Here is a 20,755-nt window from a genome sequence, read left to right on the forward strand (position 1 = left end):
CCCCCACAAGCACACATTCATAAACTAAAAGTAAGTTTTTAAGAAATGTAATAAAGACATCTTAAAAGAATAAAACTCAATGTTGTTGGTCATGGTGAAATATGCCTTTAATCACAGCACTCAAGAATCAGAGGCTAGAAGATCTCTGTACATTTGAGGGCATCCTGGTCTAGAGAGCAAGTTTCAGGACATCCAGGGCTACATGTGACTCTCAATATCAAAATAAATAAACAAACAAGCAAACAGAAAACCAATACATCAGTTACAACAGAAACAGTTTAAAATAGTTGTGCCTAACTTCCCTAAATACCCAGTAACCTAGTATTATTATTACTAGTATAATTAATGATAAGGAGACACTGAGCAGACCTAATGGAACTGGTGAACCCCAATAGATCTGTACTACATGAATGCATGGAAGACTGAGAGGGTGAATGAGTGCATGAATAAATGAATGTGTGTGAAGGAAGGTGAATTAATGTGTGTGTGAATGAATACATGTGTGAATGTAGGAATGAATGTATGTGGGGGAAGAAGAGATGCCACTGTCTCTGGGAGGTCACTTGGAGGCCTTTGTCTCTGTTCCCACAGACAACCCCAGACTGGTGACCTTCCCAGTGGTTTATAAGGGTGTGATCTACAGTGACCTTAGCTACTCTGTGATCCTGTATTCGATGACGTGGATCATGAACCCAGAGCCTGTGCTAAACTGGACCTTGAATGAGAAGCCATGTGCAACTGAGGAGAAGCTCTTCTTCTGGCTATTATCCCCAAATCAGCTGGGAACGTACCTGTGCATAGCCAAGAACAAAGACAAAGAGTGGGTCTCTGAGCAGGTGACTCATTGAGACCTAAGGGTCCCCAGGATCTCTGTACCCACAGGGTCTGTAGCTGGCTTCCCACAGCCACCCCAGGTCTTTATCTGTCAGGTTTGTAAATGTCACTCCATCTTTCTTTCCATATGGTAAGCTGTGGCTTATTAGCCTGTTTCTCTCTCTCTCTCTCTCTCTCTCTCTCTCTCTCTCTCTCTCTCTCTCTCTGTCTCTCTCTCTCTCTCTCTCGCATGAATGTTTGTATGTGTATCCCTGTACATATGAAGGCCAGAGACTGAATGACATGACATATGGGTCTCCTCAATGGCTCCCCACCTTATTCATTGAGGCAAAATTTCCCAGCTGAACCCAAAGCCCACTGATGAAACTGGTCTAGCTAGCCAGCTCACTCTAGGATCCCTATCTTCGCCCTCATCACCTAGAATTAGAAGCCTGACATTTATGTGTGAGTCCTGAGGGGCTAAACTAGGGTACTTTCATTGAGCAGTAAGCACTTTATCCATTTGGGCTATGTCCCCAGCCCCAAATTAGCACATTTTGTACATGACAGACTTGGTCTGGGGATCCTGAGCCAATACCATTCCCTTACACCCCCGAAGTCCAACTTGGTGAACTGATAAGTTTTTATGAGAGTTACTTACAGAAATGTGGGTTAGGAGTTACTAACAGGAACAGACACAAGTCAAAGACAGCTGCATCACCAGGGGTCCAACCAGCATTAGTGACAGCCAGCAAAGTGGGGAACCTGGAGCACACTGTGCAGCAGGTAAGAACCTCAGAACAGTGGGAATTGTCTTTGCAGATGACTCAGTTTCAGCACAGGACTCTCCAAGACCAACTTCTCAGCCCAAAGGACATTGATTTGCCATGGAAGGGAAGAGAGAAGGAAATAAGAGACAAAGACAGAAGACGGGGGCAACAAGGGAGAAGGGGAAGGGAACAAAGGAGAGGAGGGTGTTATTTGTCACAGGAGACAAAGGATTGCCTCTGGCTAAAGAGGAGACAAACCTGGAACATAGGAAAATGGTTGTTTATAAAGGTAAAAAGGGTAACCCCATATTAGGATGAAGTGTTTAATTTTAAGTGGACATCTTAATTAGGTGAGCCAAAGAGGGCTTCTGATTGCTGGACTTCAATACTTTGACAGCTGAACCTTAGGGGTCAGCTTCAGGGGAGGAAGTGGCCAAATAAAGGAATAGAACTTGGTGGCTGGCTTTAGGAGTGAAATCTAATGGTTTTTAGAAAGGCAGAGGGAATCAGGGAGAACAAAGCCTACCAGAACCATGCTTGCCATGCTCCAGCTAATTAGACTCTTTCAAGTTTGCCTGAGGGTCATCTCAGAGTCACTCACTACATAATCATTTTTACCTCAAGTATATAGCCAGTTCCAGAGATTTCTGGTAACTGTTTTGAGCTTCCGCAGGCCATATGCCTTGGCTGTTTCTGATTGGTTGCCCTTTATCTATGTTTTTTCTTGCAACTCTTTTACCTGTTCTATCTAGCAAGAAAATGAAGCCTGTCATGGAGTTGGTCAGGCTTATTTAGCCCGGCTCTCTCTGTTGGAAACAGGGACTGTCTCTGAACCTGGGTTGATGGATTCCACCAGACCAGCCTGTTCGTGAGCATTAGGGAGATTACTGTCTGTCTCTGTCCCCATGTTGAGTTATAGGCAAGCATCTAGTTTTTTAGAGGAGTTCTGGGGTTCCGAACTTGGGTCCTTGTGCTTGTATAACAGGCACTTTACCTACTGAACCATCTCTCTAGGCCCAAAACACAAAATCTCTGAAGTGTGGATGGCACTCACTCAGATATCCAGGAAAAGTTTGGTGAACAGCTATAGTATTCGCAGCCCACTGCTGGCCAAGCTGGGGATATCCCAGTGACCAGGACCACCGCATCTTGGGAACTAAAAGGGGACTTCCACAGATCATCCTGCCCTCACCCCTCCCCACCCATTCAAACCCGTTCCAGAGATCAGAGTATGCAGAACTTGAATGAGGGTGTCTTGGGATCTGTGGAGCCTGATTCAGCCTGGCAGTCAGGGACAACCTCCTGGAGGAGGGGTCAACTGAGCTGATTCTAACATATAAAGAGATTGTGTAGAGCCCAAACCCCAACCCCAGCAAGAAAAGGACAGAAATGGAGAGGTGGGTGTGGGAAGAGGAAGAGGAGGAGTGGTGCATGAACTAAGAAACAAGAGAGGGGTGTGTGATTACAGTGTACAGAGAAGTCTGAGTTATAAGCTGACCAACTTCTTATGAAGGTGTAAGTTACAAGGGTAATAAATTGTCCCTGAAATTTAGCAGCTTGAAACAACAGCATTTTGTCCTGGTTGCAATTCTAGGGCTTGGGCTGTTCATTAGCTTGGACAGATGGGCTTATTACAGCACGCTTAGCCTGTTTAGAGAGATAGCGTCAATGGGGACAGCTGGTCTCCTTGGTGTCCTCTCTCATTCTTAGATAGGCAGACCTCAATAAGTTACAAAGCCTCTGTGGCTCTGGACTAGTAGTTACTGTCATTTTATTGGATGGAGCAAGTCATGTGGCCAGCCCAGTTCAAGAGGTGGTGGAGTTGGTTCCATGCCTTCCTGGGTATAAAAATGGCAAGACAGAGAGGACCAGCTGTTGTGGTTCCCCTGTAGTACCCTGGGAGCCACAGTAGGATTGTAAGGAATAGAGGAACATGATCCAGTGAAACTCACCCAAGATGGAATGACAGCTAGTGCGGGTGTGGAGGAGGTATGTAGGGTCCTTCAGTCTTGACCTTCCTTCCTTGGTTCCCAGAAACCTCAGTATCTTCCATAACTGCCTTTGCCATGAAACCTGATGACTTCCTGTCCCTCTCAGGAGGATCTGCCATAAGCCTCATCATTGCAGGCACCATAGGAGGCCTAGTACTGATCTAATCTGCCTGCTTCTACTTAGTACTGGCCCTTTAGGTAATTCTGCCCCTCGCACATGTCCACCAGACCACATCCACTCCAGCCCCCGTGAGCTCCATTTGAGTCACTCCACCAGTGGAATTAACTCAGTTCTATTCCCAGTATATTAGATGAGGCACAAAAAAGTCAAGACATTAGCAATAATTAATATTCTAACAAGAAACCCACTGACCCCACAGTCCCACAGGAAAGAAATGACTGTGACCCCAGAGGTGCTCTTCTCACTCACTAGTTCCTAGAGTTACAGAAGAGACTGTGAGTGCTTCACTCTGTGGGTCACATTCCAATTTATGGAAGCTCTGGAGGAACGTTCCCTTGGGTCTCAGTGTGTTCATCTGCAAAATGGAGTTGGTCATAACTCCACCTCTGAAGCAGTGACATGCTTTTTGAGTGCCAAAACCCATTCCTCTTGTTTCCTCTTAGGGATGCAATCATGATGAGCCAGAAAGAGCATCAAGGATGGGAAATGAGGAAAGGGAGGACCCAGCCTACACAGAGAGAAGACAGCTAAAAAAAGCATCAGTGGGAATAGCTGGTGCTCCTTGGTGACAAGAGAGAAGGCTCAGTGGGTACATTTGCCTGCCCCCAAGCTTAAGGGTCTGAGTTTGATCTCTAGGAATCAACATGGTTGAAAGGAAAAAAAAAAAAACAAACAAAACAAAAAACAAAAACCAGAGCATGCACACGCATGGACACACACTTAAAACTGTAAAATAAGGGCTCAGACCTCCATATAATAATATGGTGATGTCACAGAGCAAAAAATAACAGTGGTACACTTCCTCAATCTCTCTCTTCTCTCTCTATCTGAATCTCTCTGAATCTCTTTCTTTCTCTCCTTTCCTACCTCCTTTCCTCCCTCCCCATTCCAGTCTTTACTTCAGAACTGACCCATGCAGTTGACCCGTGGGCACATCAATCACTACCCAAAGCCAATCCCTGGAAAGGAATCTCCAAACAGGGTGACATGCTTGTGGTGAGCTCCCTCTGGGACCTCTTCTCTCCTGGTTTACTGAATATTTGTCCTAGATAAGTTCCCAACATGTTGAAGAAGGCCATCTTTGAAATCCACCTGCTCCCTGAACGCCTTCGCTATTCTTCAACCTCTTGGACTGCAAGCAAAAGGAACCTCCTGGCTTAGGTGAAGGGAGAGGAGGGGCAATAGGAGGAAGAATTGAATATGAGAAGGCAGGAGTATTTCCCAGAATCTATGGGTGTATCTGTCAGTGCCTGCAAGGTAACAAATTGCCCCTGGACTTTAACAGCTTGAAACAACCACCATTTGTCCTGGTTACAAGTTTATGGAGGAAGAGGATCCTGTCCCATAAATAAATAATTAATTGATATTTTCTTTTATTTTTTTGAAATTCCAGCACAGTTACCACTTCCCTGGCCTGCACTTCTTTTTTTGCACACAGTTTCCTCAATATCTGTCAAAAGCACGTTTTTTTCAGTGTTTGAGTGACATACCCATGGTGTCTGTCCTAACTAGCTAACTGAGACTCCAGGACAGAAGCAGGGTCTGGAGAGAATCTCCTTAGAACAAAGAGATATGAAAACAATGGAAGTTCTAAGGGAAGTGAGACACACACACACACACACACACACACACACACACACACACACACACTCTTGTGGGAAACCATGTAAGCTCATGAAGTAAGCAAGGAAGGTTACTGGAAGTTCCCTTCCACCCCAGGTGGATATTCATACGAAAGACCTGAGAGTCATGCTCAGACCAGTTGAAACTGTGAAAAACAATCTCCCTTTTGTGACCTGTCTGGGGCCTCCAAGCTTGGTGGATGACCTGTCACTTGTGCTCAGTGGGCCTTGCTGATGCAGCTGTACTTGTGTCATTTCTGCTCCTGTAAATAACCTCTCACCCATACATATTCCTGTAAGCAAACCCACTAAAACTCATTGGTTCACCAAGTTGGACTTTGGTGCTGTCCACTTGTTGATTTGTCCTCAATTCCATGGCTGGGGTGCCAAGATGTTTGCTCACATCTCCTCAGGAACAACGTCTAAGAGAAGGTGAGAGAATGAAGGGGCTATCATCTGCCAGGCCTGGCCTGCTGTGTGTCGTGCCAAGAGTCACCTCAATCTTGGTTTTCAAATCTTGTTTGTGCTAGGGGAGAGAGACTTCTCTCCAACTATTTTCCCCCTGAGACATGGTTTCTCTGTGTCAACTTGGCTGTCCTGGAACTGTTTTGTCAACCAGGCTGGCTTCAGACTCAAAGATATCCACCTGTCTCTACCTCCCTGAGTTCAACTACTTAAAAAAAGAGTTAATTTTAATTGTGTGTGTGTGTGTGTGTATACAATGTTCATGCAAATGCCAGAAGACCTATTATGTCCCTTGCATCTGGAGTTGTGAGCCACCTGATAGGGGTACTTGGATCTTCTGCAAAAGCAGCACACACTTTCTACCCCTGAGCTGTCTCTCCAACACCCAGATAATATTTTTAATAAGCCAGTAGTGGCTGACTAAGAGTTCTTGCACTATTAATAATTCTGGGAGATCAGCCAGCGGCTGTTACACAGAGAAACCCTGTCACAAAAAACTAAAACAAATTTCTGGAAACCCATCTATGTTTTCTGGGTGTACTGGCATCAAGTAGTGATGTCTGCACTATAAATTTCAAAAAAAAAATGAGTGTTTGCATTGATTAGTGATGCCTGCTACTGTGAATGTCAAAATGGATCATTTGTTTAAACATGAAGATATAGGCTCTCTAATTCTGCATTTGTTTTCTAATCCTCAGCAGTGTGTCATTCTTCTGTTCCCTGAGTGTCAGTGTTCTGGGCTACAAAGGATGACTGAAGAAAGAGGGACACTGCAGGAGGAATTTGGGTTGCTCTGCAGCAGAGGGATCACTCTGATGAACTGAACTGAAATGAAATGAGTGGCTACCAGCTTTGCAGAAACACTTTTTATTCATCATTAAACAAAAGACAGGTTAGCAAGTCAACTAGTATACTCCAAAATCTTTTTTCTTTTTTAAATGTTTAATTTTCTTTATATTAATTAGAGTTTATTCACTTTTATCCCAGCTGTAGCCACCTCCTTATTTCTCTCCCAATCCCGCCCTCCATCCCTCATCTTCTCCCATGCCCTTCTCTAAGTCTACTGATAGGGGAGGCCCTCCTACCCTTCCATCGGACCCTAGCTTATCAAGTCTCATCAAGACAGGCTGCATTGCCTTCCTCTGTGGTCTGGCAAGGCTGCTCCTCCCTCAGGGGGAGGTGATCAAAGAGCCAGTCACTGAGTTTATATCAGAGACAGTCCCTGATCCCATAAGTAGGGAACCCACTTGGATACTGAGCTTCTATGGGCTACATGTGAGTAGGGGTTCTATGTTATCTCCGTGAATGGTCCTTGGTTGGAGTACCAGTCTCAGAAAAGACAGCTGTGCCAGGTGGTTTGGTTCTGTTGTTCTGCTTGTGGAGCGCTTGTCCCCTCCAGGTCTTACTAATTCCCCTGTGTTTCATAAGATTCCCTGCACTCTGCACATAGTTTCATTATGGGCCTCAACATCTGCTTTGACACACTGTTGAGTAGAGTCTTTCAGAGGCCCTCTGTGGTAGGCTCCTGTCCTATTTCCTGTTTTCTCCTTCTTCCATTGTTCATCCTGTTTGCCTTTCTGAATGAGCATTGATAATCTTACCCAGGGTCCTCCTTCTTGATTAGCTTCTTTATGTGGACAGATTTTATTATGTTTATCCTGTATTGTATGTCTTTTCATCTTCTGATATCATCGTCAATTTCTTTCTTCAGAGACTTGAAGTTTTTTTTTTTTTTTTTTTTTTTTTTTTTACTTGCTTGGTTAGAGTCACACCAAGGTACTTTTTATTATTTGTGGTGAGGAAAGGTGTTGTCTCCCTAATTTCTTTCTCAGCCCTTTTGTTTTAAGTATAGAGGAGGAGGAGGCTACTGATTTTTGAGGTAATTTTGTATCCAGCCACTCTGCTGAAGATGTTTCTCTGGTTGAATTTTTGGGGTTGCTCATGTTTACTATCATATCATCTGCGAATAGTGATATGTTGACTTCTTCCTTTCAGATTAGTATCCCCTTCATCTCCTTTAGTTGTATTAAGTTTAATTCAAGTATTATGTTGAAGAGATAAGGAGAAACTGGGCAGCCTTGCTTGTTCCTGATTTCAGTGGGATTGAATTAAGTTTCTCTCCTTCTAGTTGGATGTTAGCTATAGCTTTGCTGAATACTATGTTTAGGTATGTGACTTGTATCCCTGATCTCTCCAAGACTTTAAACAAGAATGACTGTTGGATTTTGTCAAATGCTTTTTCAGAATCTAAGGAGATGATCATGTGGTTTTTCTCCATCAGATTTTTATATGGTGGATTACGGTGATGGATTTCCGCATATTGAACCACCTCTGAAAGCCTAGGATGAAGCCTACTTGGTCATGGTGGATGATTTATTTTCTGTGTTCTTGGATTCTGTTTGCAAGTATTTTACTGACGATTTTTGCATCAGTTTTAATAAGAAAGATAGGCCTCTAGTTCTCATTTTTGGGGATCTTTGTGTGGTTTAGGTATCAAGATGAGTGTGGCTTCATAGAATGAGTTTGGTAATATCCCTTCCCTTTCTATTTTGTGGAATAGTTTGAAGCAAATTGGAGTAAGCTCTTCTTTGAAGGTCTGGTAGAATTCTGTGCTGAAACCATCAGAGCCTGGGCTTATTTTAGAAGGTAGACTTTTGATGACTGTTTCTGTTTCCTTGGGGGATATAGGACTAGTCAATCTTGATTTAATTTTGGTAAATAGAATCTATCAAGAAAATTGTTCATTTCATGTAGATTTTCAATTTTTTTGTCACATAGGCTTTTATAGTAATATCTAATGATTGTTTGTATTTCCTTAGTGTCTCTTGTTATGTCTCTCTTTCTGTTTCTGATTTTGCTGATTTGGATAGTCACTCTGTGCCTTTTAGTTAGTCTAAAGGTTTGTCTATCTTGTTGATTTTCTCAAAGAACCAGCACTTAGTTTCATTGATTCTTTGAATTGTTTTATTTGTTTCTAATTTATTGATTTCAGCCCTGAGCTTGAATATTTCCAGCCGTCTACTCCTCTTGGGTGCGTCTGCTTCCTTTTTTTTTCCCCTAGCGCTTTCAGGTGAGCCATTAAGTTGCTTGAATGAGATGTCTCGAATTTCTTCTTAAAGGCACTTAGTGCTGTGAACTTTCCTCTTAGCACTGCCTTCATTTGTGTTCCATAAGTTTGTGTATGTTGTGCTTTTATTTTCATTGAATTCTATGAAGTCTTTAATTTCTTTCTTTATTTCTTCCCTGACCCAGCTGTCATTGAGTAGTGAGTTTTTCAGTTTCCATGTGTGTGTAGGCTTTCTGCTATTTCTGTTGTTGTTGAGGTCCAGCTTTAGTCAATGGTGGTCATATAAGATACAAGGTATTATTTCAATCTTCTTATATCTATTGAGGGTTGCTTTGTAAACAACTATATCATGTATTTTGGAGAACTTTCCGTGAGGTGCTGAAAAGAAGGTATATTGTTTTGAGTTTGGGTGAAAAGTTCTGTAGACAAGCATTAGGTCTATTTGAATTAGGACCTCTGTATGTTCCATTATTTCCCTTCTGTCAAGAAGATTTATTTAGCTTATTTATTTATTTAGCTTCTGTCTAGATGATCTGTCCCTTGGTGAGAGTGGAGTGTCAAAGTCTCCCACTATTGGGCTATTTAATCTTTAATAATGTTTCATTTACAAATGTAGGTGCTCTTGTATTTGGTGCTTAGATGTTCAGAATTGTGATAGCCTTCTTGTGAATTTTTCCTATGATAATGAAGTGCCCCTCTTCAGCTTTTTTTTTTTATTATTAATTTTGGTTGAAGGTCTATTTTATTGGATATTAGGATAGCTACCCCAACCAGATTTCTCAACAGAAAATATAAAATCCAGAAGGGCCTGGGTGGATGTCCAGGCCCTTACAAAATCCAGAAGGGCCTAGGCAGATGTCCAGGCCCTTCTGGATTTTATATTTTCTGTTGAGAAATCTGGTGTGATTCTGATAGGTCTACCTGTATATGTTACTTGGCATTTTTCCCTTGTCGCTTTTAATATTTTTCTCTGTTTTGTAGATTTAGTGCTTTGACTATTATGTGACATGAGTAGTTGTTTTTTCTGGTCTAGTCCATTTGGTGTTTCGTAGGCCTCTTGCATGTTTATGGACATCTCTTTCTTTAAGTTAGGAAAATTTTCTTCTATGATTTTCTTGAAAATTTTTTCTGGACCTTGGAGCCTGGAATCTTCTTTTTCATCTACTCCTATTATCCTTAGATTTGGTCTGTTCCTTGGGTCCTTAATTTCTTAGATATTTTGTGATTGGATCTTTTCTGATTTTACTTTTTTTTTTTTGAGAGATGTATCAATTTCTGCAAGTGTATCTTCAGCACCTGAGATTCTCTCTTCTATCTCTTGTATTCTATTGGTGATACTTCCTTTGTGGGTCCTGATCTTTTCTCTAAGTTCTCTAGCTCCAGGGATTTCTCTGTTTGTGTTTTCTTTATTCATTCTAATTGTGTTTTCATGTCTTGCACCAGATCCTTCATCTGTTTGAATGTGGATTCCTGTCTTTCCATGATGGCCTCTAATTTTTTGTTCGTTTTCTCTATACATGCCAATAATTTTTTCTCTACTTGTGCCTCTATTGTTGGCTAGATTTGCCTGTATTTCTTTGAGAGCTTTGTTTGTTTCCTCTTCATTTACCTCCATTTGTGTGGCTATTTCTTTGAGAGATTTGCTTCCACTTTATATGCCTCTAATAACTGGATAACCCTAACTTCAAAACCATTTTCCTGTGTTTCTGTAGAATTAAAATATCCTTTGAGTTTGGGGGTTACTTGTGAAGCCAGGATGTCCTGATTTTAGGTGAATGTGTTCTTATGCTGACCCCTCTCCATCTGCTTAACTGTAACTTTCGGTGTTTGTACTTCATACTGGGATTGTATGAGTCCCAGAGTCTTTCTCTGGTGTCTGGAATATTCTTCAGGAAGATGGGTGAGGTCCACCATTTTGATAGTGTGTGTTGGTGTTTCAGCTGTAGCTAAGGGAGGAAGCTTGCAGACGTGGGTGCACAAGTGGGCAAGCTTGGGTGTGTGCATTAAAGTGTGCCTTGAAGGACAAGGTGCTACAGTGTGTAGATGCTTGGAATGTGGGGCTAAAGAACAGGAGGTCATTCTGGTATTCTCAGGTGCAATGGGCATGTGTAGGTTCCCTGAATACTCAGTGTCCTACAGACCAGTCATAAGGACTCCTTGGCTCCAGGAATTGTTTGCCCAGACTCCACTGGTAGATCCACAGCACAACAGGAGCTTGAATGCTGATGATGCTGTCCCAAGAATTTCTATGTTGCCCACATTGTGTGGGTGGGTGGGTGGGAGGGATCCAATGTCTGGCTGCTAACATAGAGGGACCCTGGATTTGAGGCTCTGCATGCATTCACTTGAAGGTGTACTCACTTGCTAGCAAGTCTAATCAAAGAGCAAAGGGGTTCCCCCTGTTCTCTACTCTCAGATTTGGGCCTGCAGGGGTAAATGAGAGTGTAGGAGAACCATCAGCTCATTGGTGTCTATTGTTTGTCTGCTGGGAAAATAGACCCCTACTTGGGGTGGCCCCATCATTTGTCTCAGTGACAGAAAATGGAGGCTCCAGTTATGGCTAGCTGTATCCCCACTGCCACCACTACCGACCTGGAAGGCCCCTACAGTCGTTTGATGGGAGACCCTAGGAAGCATGTACTACCTCATGCCACTGCCTGCTTCTGCAGTTACCATGATGGACTTTTGGAGACATCCAAAAGCAGACACTGAGGGATGCCTCCACCAAGGAGGGAGGTCCATCAAGGGGAAGTGCAGCAGAGTCAAATATTCTCCATTCTCAGTCCCCAGAGACTTCCACAGGTGACTGGATTCAAAATATCTCAGCTCACGGGTTGTCCCTTCTTGGCCAGAAAGACTCAATGTCAATTTTCTGGCTTCCGCTGCCCTTCCGCTCACTAATTTCAGAATTTTGGATCCTGTGCCCTTCAGATATGGTGCGCACTAGTTGCGGCCATTTTGGATTGCCTGCCAAAATCTCTTATCAGATCTAAAAGTTGTCTTAAGGAACAACTTTTAAGCAAACACACTCCTTAGAAGGATCCCAGGTTTTGTTGTGGCCAATTTGCAAGACCCCCCCCCAAAAGACCACTAGGAGTCGAGTCCAATGCAATACACATGAGGGTCTTTTCATTACAAGCTTGAGCTCGGGCTCACACCTTCACTGATGCAGCAGTTCAGAGTAGAGCCCCGAGCTGAGTAGGATGGTGATTTATAGTTCCTAGTCCCTCCCAGTGCACCCAAAGCAAGGGAATTCTAGTCTGGCAATCGTCTATTGGTTGAAACACAAAAAGGGATGTTGCATTTTAAATTGATTGGACAGAAAACCATTAACAGTCTGGTTTCCTTTGTTTAGTAGTCCTAGGTGAGAGGGGCAGTCTAGGCTGGTTTCCTAGCAATTGTATCTCTAGTGGCAGGAAATAATGCAGTAAGACTTGTTCCTCCCCACAGGTGGCTGGACATGTCTCTACCTGTCTAGCCTTTGTTCAAGATTCTGCTTTATACTTTAATCCAATAACCCAAAACACTAAATTTTAATTCTTTGATCTTTAGGTTGCCAGAATATCTTCTGACTGAGGTCATGCTAAAATAAAACTGAAATTTCCAAGAGCAACCCCATAGATTTCAGAAAACAATCACTGGTTATTGACAAGAGACCACCTTGATACTTAGTGGCCATCACTACACAGTGAATACCAGCAGCAATGTCTCTTTTAAAACCCTGATAACTCAAGGGAGATCAGAACTCTGGCAAGTTCAGGGCCTGCTCATGGCCATGATTCACAAGACATGAAAAGCTTTCCTGTCTGCTTTCACAGTCTGGATTCATCCCAACATGACTCAGACCACCTTTGAGGCACAGGACCCATACTCCATACCCATGACTGAGATGGGCGTGGTTTCTGCACTCACAAGATTTTCACACCAGACTCACACCCAGCCTTGTCCTTGTCTTCTGATTTTCCCAGCCCCTCCCCTATCTACAAGCTACACTGCCCCCTGTCACTACTGAACTTCTGTTTCTAAAGTTTCCCTCTCTCTTCATTATGAGAAATTTTTTTTCTCTAAATTCGAGTCTTTTAACTTTTGTTTGTTTGTTTGTATTTTGAGACAGGGTTTTTCTGTGTTTCTGCTTCTGTGAGTGCTGGGATTACAGGCATGCAACACCTGAGCCTGGCTTTTAATTTATTTTTTATTATTATTTGTATGAATGTGTGTCTGCATGGATATGTACACTTAGGTACCTTTTCAGAAAAGGCTAGAAGAGGGTGTCAGATACTCATGGAGTTGGACTTACAGGCACTTGTGAGCCAACTGACTTGGACTCTGGGAACTGAACCCAAGCAGAACAGGAAGTACTCTACAGGGCTAGTTGTGTCTCAACCACCTCCCTCTCTCCCTTCTTGAGTCAGGTTCTCAAGTAGCTCCAACCAGCCTTGGACTTGTTGTGGAGCCAAAGGTTACCTTGAACTCCTGAACTTCCTGCATCCATCTTGCAAGTGCTGAGATGGCAGGAAGCATGAGTCATTACCTCTGATTTTTGTAGCTTGGGGGTGAGCAGGACAGATGGGATTGGATGGACAGAGGCTGGATGAGAATGAAGGAAGGGAAGAATGGAAGGCTAGGCAAGCTTTCTAAAATCGAGCAACAGCCTCTGATTGGAACTCTCTTTAGCTCTCTACTGCGCTCAAGATACCATGGATGGAACCTAGTCCAATAAGGTAAGCAGTTGCTTAAGACATTACCTGTCTATCCATCAGGTGGGCAGGTGTGTGGGCCAGATAAAAGCACTGCCTGCCATCTCAGAGGTGTTGCCAATGCTCTTTCCCTTTTGTCAGCAGAGCCTCACCCCACCCTTCTCTTTGTCCTCACAGCTCTGCTCCTATCTGTTAGCCTGTCTACATGTCCACTTGTCTGCCTCTATCCATTCTCCAGACCTTGCCCTTCCCACAGTAAACCTTCTATCAGGTCTGTTGCATGTATTTTCTCAGACACACCTTGGCATGGGCACATCATGGCAACCCCTCAGCACATCATATTTCATAAAAGTAAGGAGGAAACAGATCAGCTGGAAGCTCTGCTTATTCATCAGGGGTGCAGTCCTTGAAGGCCATGGTTTTTTGTTTGTTTGTTTGTGTGTTTTTGTTTTGTTTTCCTTTTCTGGGGTTTCAATAAAAGTGAAAGGAAAGAAAGACCACCTTCAGGAAGGATGGGCAGTGGGCTGGATTCACCTGGGTCTGAATTCTATCAATTTTCTACTTAGCTGGGAACAGAAGAATAATGGTTTGTCACATTCTTCATAGCGCTAAGAAGAGTAACTTGGGATTGATAGAGCTATGTTCACGTTAGAGAAAATGAGACTCAGCGAGGACTACTAAGTGAGGAGGTGAACTTAATGAGAATGGGGAGGACTTTGTAAAGAGGAGGACTGTGTGAGAAGTAAGGGGATGAGAAGGAGGAATGAGTAAAAAGGAGTGTGTATAGAGGAGGAATGTTTGATGGAAGGACGGAGTGAGGAGGACTGACTGAGGAGGACTGTGTTAAGAAGAATGAATGAGGAGGAGCATTGAGTGAGGAAGAGGAATATGTGAGGGGAAGGACTATGTGTGGAAAAGGACTTCTTGAAGGAGAGGAAGGTGTAAGGAAGCCTGAGGAGGACTGAGTGAGGAGGAGTAATGAATGAGTAAGAGGAATGAGTGAGGAGAAGCTAATTTGTGGGGAGGACTACTGAGTGAAAAGGAGGACTGAGTAAGGAGGACAACTGAGTGAAGAGGAAGACTTAGGAATAGGTCTGTGTGAGGATGAGGAAGACTGAGTGAGGAGGAGAAGTAATAAGTGAATAGGATGACTGAATGAGGATGATGACTGAGTGAGGAGGAGGACTGAGTGAGAAGGAAGAAGAAGGTGTAAAGAGGAGTTGGGCTGAGTGTGGAGGAGCACTGTGTGTAGTGGAGAACAGAGTGAGGAAGACTGAGTATGGAGGACTGAGTGAGGAGGTGGATTGCTTGAGGGAGAAGACTGTATGAAGGAGAGGTCTGTGTGAGGAGGACTGTTTGAGGAGGACTGAATGAGCAGGAGGAGGACTGAGAGAGGAGGAGGACTGATTGAGAAGGACAGAATAAGAAGGACTGAATCAGGAGGAGTAGAGTATGAGGTGGGTAGGAATGAGAAAGAATGAGAAGGACTAAATTTGGAGGTAGACTGTGTGAGGAGGAGGAGGTCTGAGTGAGGAGGACTGGGCAAGAAGGAGGGCTAAGTGAGGAGGAACACCGAGTGTGGAAGAGGACTGAGCAAGGAGGACTGAGTGAGGAGAAATGATTGAGGAGGTCGACTAAGTGAGGAGAATGACTGGGTGATAGTGAGGAGGACTGAGTGAGGAGAAAGACTATGAAAGGAGGAGTAAGGAGTGAGAAGGAAGACTGAGTGTGTAGGAACACTGAATAAGGAGGAGGAATGTGTAAAGAGAAGTTGTACTGAGTGAGGAGGAGGACTGTGTGAGAAGGAGGAGGAGGAGTGAGGAGGACTGCATGTGGAAGGCTGAGTGATTAGGAGGAGGAGTGAGTAATAAAGACTGAATGAGGAAATTTAATGAGGAGAAGTACAGTTTGAGGATGGGTAGGAGAGAGTGAGAAGGAGGAGGACTAAATGAAGAAGACTGTGTGAAGAGGAGGACTGAGTGAGAGGGAAGTCTATGAAAAGAGGAGGACTGAGTGAGTAAGAGGACTGAATTAGGAGGAAGATTGTGTGAGAAGGAGGAATGAGTGAAGTCGAGGAGGAATGAGTGAAGGGAAGGAACACTGAGTGAGTAGGGGACTGAGTTAGGAGGAGGAATGTGTAAACAGGAAGAATGATTGAGGCAGAGGACTAAGTGAGGATGAAGACTGAGTGAGGTAGAAGAAGGCTGAGTGTGGAAGAGGACTTAGGAGAAGGACTTAGTGACAAGGAGGATTGAGTGAAAAGGAGGAGGCATAAGTTAGGAGTAGGACTGTGTGAAGATGAGAACTCAGTGCAGAGAAGGACTGAGTGAGGAAAAAGACTGTGAGAGGAGGACTGAGTGAGAAGCAAGGGGAATGAGTGAAGAGGAAGATTGAGAGAGGAGGAGTTGGACTGAGTGAAGAGGAGGAATGAGTGAGGAGGAAGACTGAAGAGGATGAGAAGAACGGTGGGATGAAGAGGGCTGATTGAGGGAGAGGACTGTGTGAGAAGGACTAAGTGAGGAGGGCTGAGTGAGGAGGAGGACTGAGTCAGGAGGAGGACTAGGATTGTACAGGAGGAATGCGTGAGAATGAGAAATGAGTGAGGAGGAGGACTGAGCGAGGAGGAGGATTGAGTGAGGAGGAGTTATGAGCTAGGAGGAAGACTGTGTGAAGAGGAGGACACAGGGTAAGCGAGGACTAAGGGAAGGAGACTGTGGGAGGAGGAGGATTGCATGAGGCAACAGAGTAAGGAGGACAGAGTGAGGGAGAGGACTGTATGAGGAGGAGGATTGAGAGTGGAGGAGGACTGAGTGAGGTGGAGGAATGAGTGAGGAGGTAGTTTGAGAAAGGAGGTGCAGGACTGTGTGATGAAGAGGACTGATTGATGGAGAAGACTGAGTGAGAAAGGCTAAGTGAGGAGGAGGAGAACTGATTTGGGAGGAGGAATAGGTGAGAAGGAGGACTGTGTGTGGAAGAGGACTGATTGAGGGGAAGGAATGAATGAGGAGAATTGAGTGAGGAGGGCTGAGTGGAAGGAGTAGGACTGAATCGGGAGGAAGACTGAGTGTAGAGGAAGAGGAATGAGAGTTGAGGAGGGAAGAGGCAGGCTGAATGAGAATAAGGAAGACTGGGTGAGGAGAGGAACTGTATGAGCACGAAGTGTGTGTTAGGAGGACTTAATCTGGTGGAAGAGTAATTAGTGAAGAGTAGTCAGACTGATAAGGACTGACTTAGGAGGTAGAGGACAGAGTGAGGGAGAAGACTGAGGGAGGAGGAATAAGGGAGAAGGAGTACTGAAAGGGAAAAGAACATATTGAGGGGGAGGACTGAGTGAGGAGGACAGAGGACTGAGTGAGGAGGACAGAGGGAGAAGGACTAAGTGAGGAGGAGGAATGAGTGAGGAAGAAGACAGAGAAAAATGTTGAAGTAATGAGTGATGAGGAGTACAGAGGGAGGAGGAGGAATGAATGAGGAGGACTGCATGAGGAAGAAGAATGTTTGAAGGAGAGGACTGAGTGAGGAGGACTGATTGAGGAGGACAACTGATTGAGGAGTAAGACTTAATGAGGGTGAGGAGGACTGAGTGAGGAGGAGGATTGTGTGTGGAAGAGGACTGCTTGAAGGAGAGGAATGTGTGTGGAGGACTGTTTGAGGAGGATTGAGAGAGGTGGAAGACTGTGTGAGGAGGACTGAATTAGGAGGACTGGGTGACAATATGAATGGTGTGAGGAGGGGTAGGACTCAGTGAGAAGGAAGAGGATTAAGTGAGGAGGAGGAATGTATGAGGAAGAGGACAGAGTGAGGAGGGGAATAAGTGCATAAGAGAACTGAGTGAGGAAGAGGACTGAGTCTGGAGGAGTACTGCTTGAGCAGGAAGTATTACTGAGGAGGATGACTAAGAGAATGAGGACTTAGTGAGGAGGAGGACTGACTGAGAAAGAGGATTGAGTGCAGAAGAGGAACCCTGGGTGTGTAGGAGGACTAAGTTAGGAGAAGGTCTGAGTGATAAGGAAGACTGAGTGAAGAGGAGGACTGAGTGAGAATGAGGACTGAGTAAGGAGGATGACTGATTGAGGAGACAGATTGAGTGAAAAGGAGGAGGACTGAATTAGGAGGAGGACTGTGTGAGGCAGAAGAATCAGTAAAGACAAGGATTGAGTGAGAAAGAAGACAGTGTGAGAAGGAGGACTGAGTGAGGAAGACAGAGTGTGGAGAAGTAGGACTCTGTGAGGATGAGGATGACTTAGTGAGAAGGAGGAGGGCTGTGTGCGCTGGAATAATGAGTGAGGAGGAAGACAGAGAGGAGGAAGAAGACTGTGTAAGGAAGAGGACTGATTGGGGGAAGGAATGAGTGAGAAGGACTAAGTGAGGAGGACTGAGTGAGGATGAGGAGGATTGAATTAGGATGAGGAGGACTGAGTGAGGAGGAGTATTGTGTAAGGACAAGGTTTGTGTGAGGACAAATATTTAATGAGGTGGATGAGGAATGTGTGAAGAGTATCTGGCCTGAGAAGGATTGAGTTAGGGGGTGGAGGACTGAGTGAAGAAGAGGACTGATTCAGGAGGAACGAGTGAGAAATAGGACTGAATAAGGAAGAGGACTGATTGAGGGGGAGGATTGAGTGGGAAGGAGGAGTACTGAGTTAGGTGGAGGATTGCATGAGCAGGAGGAATGACTGAGGAAGAAGACTGAGTAATCATCAGGACTGAGTGAGGAGTTGGACTGAGTGAGGAAGAGGACTGAGTGAGTTGGAGGAGGAATGAGTGACAAGAAGGAGTGAGTGAGGAGGAAGAGGACTCAGTGAGAAAGAGGAATGAGTGAGGAGGAGGCCTGAGAGAGGAGGAGGAGAACTGTATGAGTAGGAAGACTGATTGAGGGGGAAGACTGAGAGAGGAGGAGGACTGAGTAAGGAGGACTGAGTGAGAAGTAGGGGGGATGAGTGATGAGGTGGAGGAATAAGTGAGGAGTAGGAGGATTGAATGAATAGCAAGAGTGATTGAAGGGGATGGCTGAGTGATGAGGATTGCCTGAAGAGCATTCCGTTGGGAGGATCAGGACTAAGTGAGGAAGAAAAGGAATGAGTGAAAAGTATGTGTGAAAGAGGACTGCATGAAGGAAAGGACTGAGTGAGAAGGACTGTGTGTTGAAAAGGACTACTGGAAGGAGAAGACTGTGTGAGGAGGACTGTTTGAAGGACTGAGAAGGAGGACTGTGAGAGGAGGAGGGCTGAGAGAGGGAGAAAATTACTGAGTAAGGAGAGTAAGGAGGACTGTGTGAGGAGGTAGACTGAGTGATAACTGAGTGAGGAGGAGGATTGATTGGGAAAAAGGAGTACTGAGTTAATTGGAAGATTGCTTGAGCAGAAAGAATGACTGAGGAGGAGGACTGAGTAAGAATGAGGACTGAATGAGGAGGAGGAATGTGTAAGGAGGAGGACTGAAAAAGTGGGAGGAGGAATGAGTCAGAATGAGGACTATGTGATGGGGATGAGGACTGAGTGTGGAAGAGGAGGGCTAAGTGACAAACTGTACAATGAGTGAGGAGGAGGACTGAGTGAAGAGATGACTAAGTGAGGAGGAGGATTGAGTGCGGAGGTAGAGTACTGAGTTAGTTGGAGGGTTGCATGAGCAGGGGGAGTGACTGAGGTGGAAGACTGAGTAAGGATGAGGACTGAGTGTGGAGGAGGACTGAGTAAGGAAGAGTATTGAGTGAGTAAGAGGAGGAGTGAGTGAGGAGTAGGACTGAGTGAGTAGGAGGAGGAATGAGTGAGTAGGAGGATTGTGTGAGGAAGAGGGCTGCTTGAGGGAGAGGACTGTGTGAGAAGGACTGATTGAGGAGGAAGAATGAGGAGGAGGACTGAGTGAGGAGGATAAATGAATGAGGAGGTAAAAAGTGAGGAGGGAAAATGAGTGGTGATGAGGAAGAATGATAGAGGAGGAGGATGGTTGGAGGAGGAGGACTGCTTGTCTGGAGTGAGGAGGACTTACTGAGGAGGACTGAGTTTGGAAGAGAAGGAGTGAGTGAGGAGGAGGAATGAGTGAGTAGGGGGACTGAGTGAAAAGTACTACTGAGTGAGGAGATGGAATGCTTTAGGAGGACTACTGTAAGTGGAGTAGGACTGAGTGATAATGAGGAGGACTGAGTGAGGAGGAGGACTATGGAGGAGGATGACTGATGGAGGAGGCGAACTGAGTAAATAGAAGGACTGAATGAAGAGGAGGACAGTGTAAGGAAGAGGACTGAGTAAGGTCGAGGAGCAATGAGTGAAGAGAAGGAATACTGACTGAGGAAGAAGACTGAATGAAGAGGAGGACTGAGAGATAATGAGGAGGGCTGAGTGAGGAGAACTATGAAAGACGAAGGACTGAGTGAGGAGAAGGACAGTGTAAGGAGGAAGACTGAATAAGGTTGTGGAGGAATGAGTGAAGAAAAGGAATACTGAGTGAGGAGGATGACGGAGGGAGGAGCAGGACTGTGTGAGGATGACTGAGTGAGGAGGCCTGATTGAAGAGGAGAACAGAGTGAGGAAGAGTTGGACTGAATGCGGTGTTGAGGACTAACTAAGGATGAGGACTGTAAGAGGAGGTGGACTGCTTAAAGAGAAGACTATGTGAGGAGGACTTATAAAGGAGGACTGAGTGAGGTGGAGGAGGACTGAGTGATGAGGAGGAAGACTGGCAGAAATGGAGGAGGACTGAGTGGAGTGTGGAGGACCGACTAAGGAACAGGACAGAGTGAGGAAGTGTAAGACTGAGTGAGGAGGAGGAGAACTAAGTGAGGGGAAAGATCGAGTGTGAAGGAAAACAGTGAGAAAGAGGGAAATAAGTGATGAGGAGGACGAATGAGAGGAGGACGACTGTTAGTCGGGGATGACTGACTAAGGAAAACTGATTGAGGATTACTTAGTTAGGAGGAGGAGGAGAATTGAGTTAGTAGGAGGACCTCGAGAACAAGAGGAATAACTGAGCAGGAGGACTGAGTGAAGATGAGGACTGAGTGAGGAGGAGGACTAAGTGATGAAGAGGACAGAGTGAGAGTGAGTACTCATTTAGGAGGAGGACTGCATGAGGAGGAGAACTCAGTGAATAGGGGGACTCAGTGAGGAAGAAGACTGTGTGAGGAAAATGAATGAGGGAGGAGTACAGAGT

The 20,755-nt window shown here is 44.8% G+C and overlaps 1 protein-coding gene across 1 annotated transcript; it reads left to right on the top strand.

Annotated features, from left to right (window-relative positions):
* Positions 1-539: 539 nt before the first annotated feature.
* Positions 540-3,772, top strand: Igsf23 (immunoglobulin superfamily member 23). The gene is given in 3 exon segments (XM_021627959.1): positions 540-836; positions 1,503-1,599; positions 3,618-3,772. Coding segments are annotated over 3 exon segments (549 nt in total).
* The last annotated feature ends 16,983 nt before the right edge of the window (positions 3,773-20,755 follow it).

This window comes from Meriones unguiculatus, chromosome X (genome assembly GCF_030254825.1).
Source record: "Meriones unguiculatus strain TT.TT164.6M chromosome X, Bangor_MerUng_6.1, whole genome shotgun sequence".
Lineage (NCBI taxonomy): Eukaryota > Metazoa > Chordata > Mammalia > Rodentia > Muridae > Meriones > Meriones unguiculatus.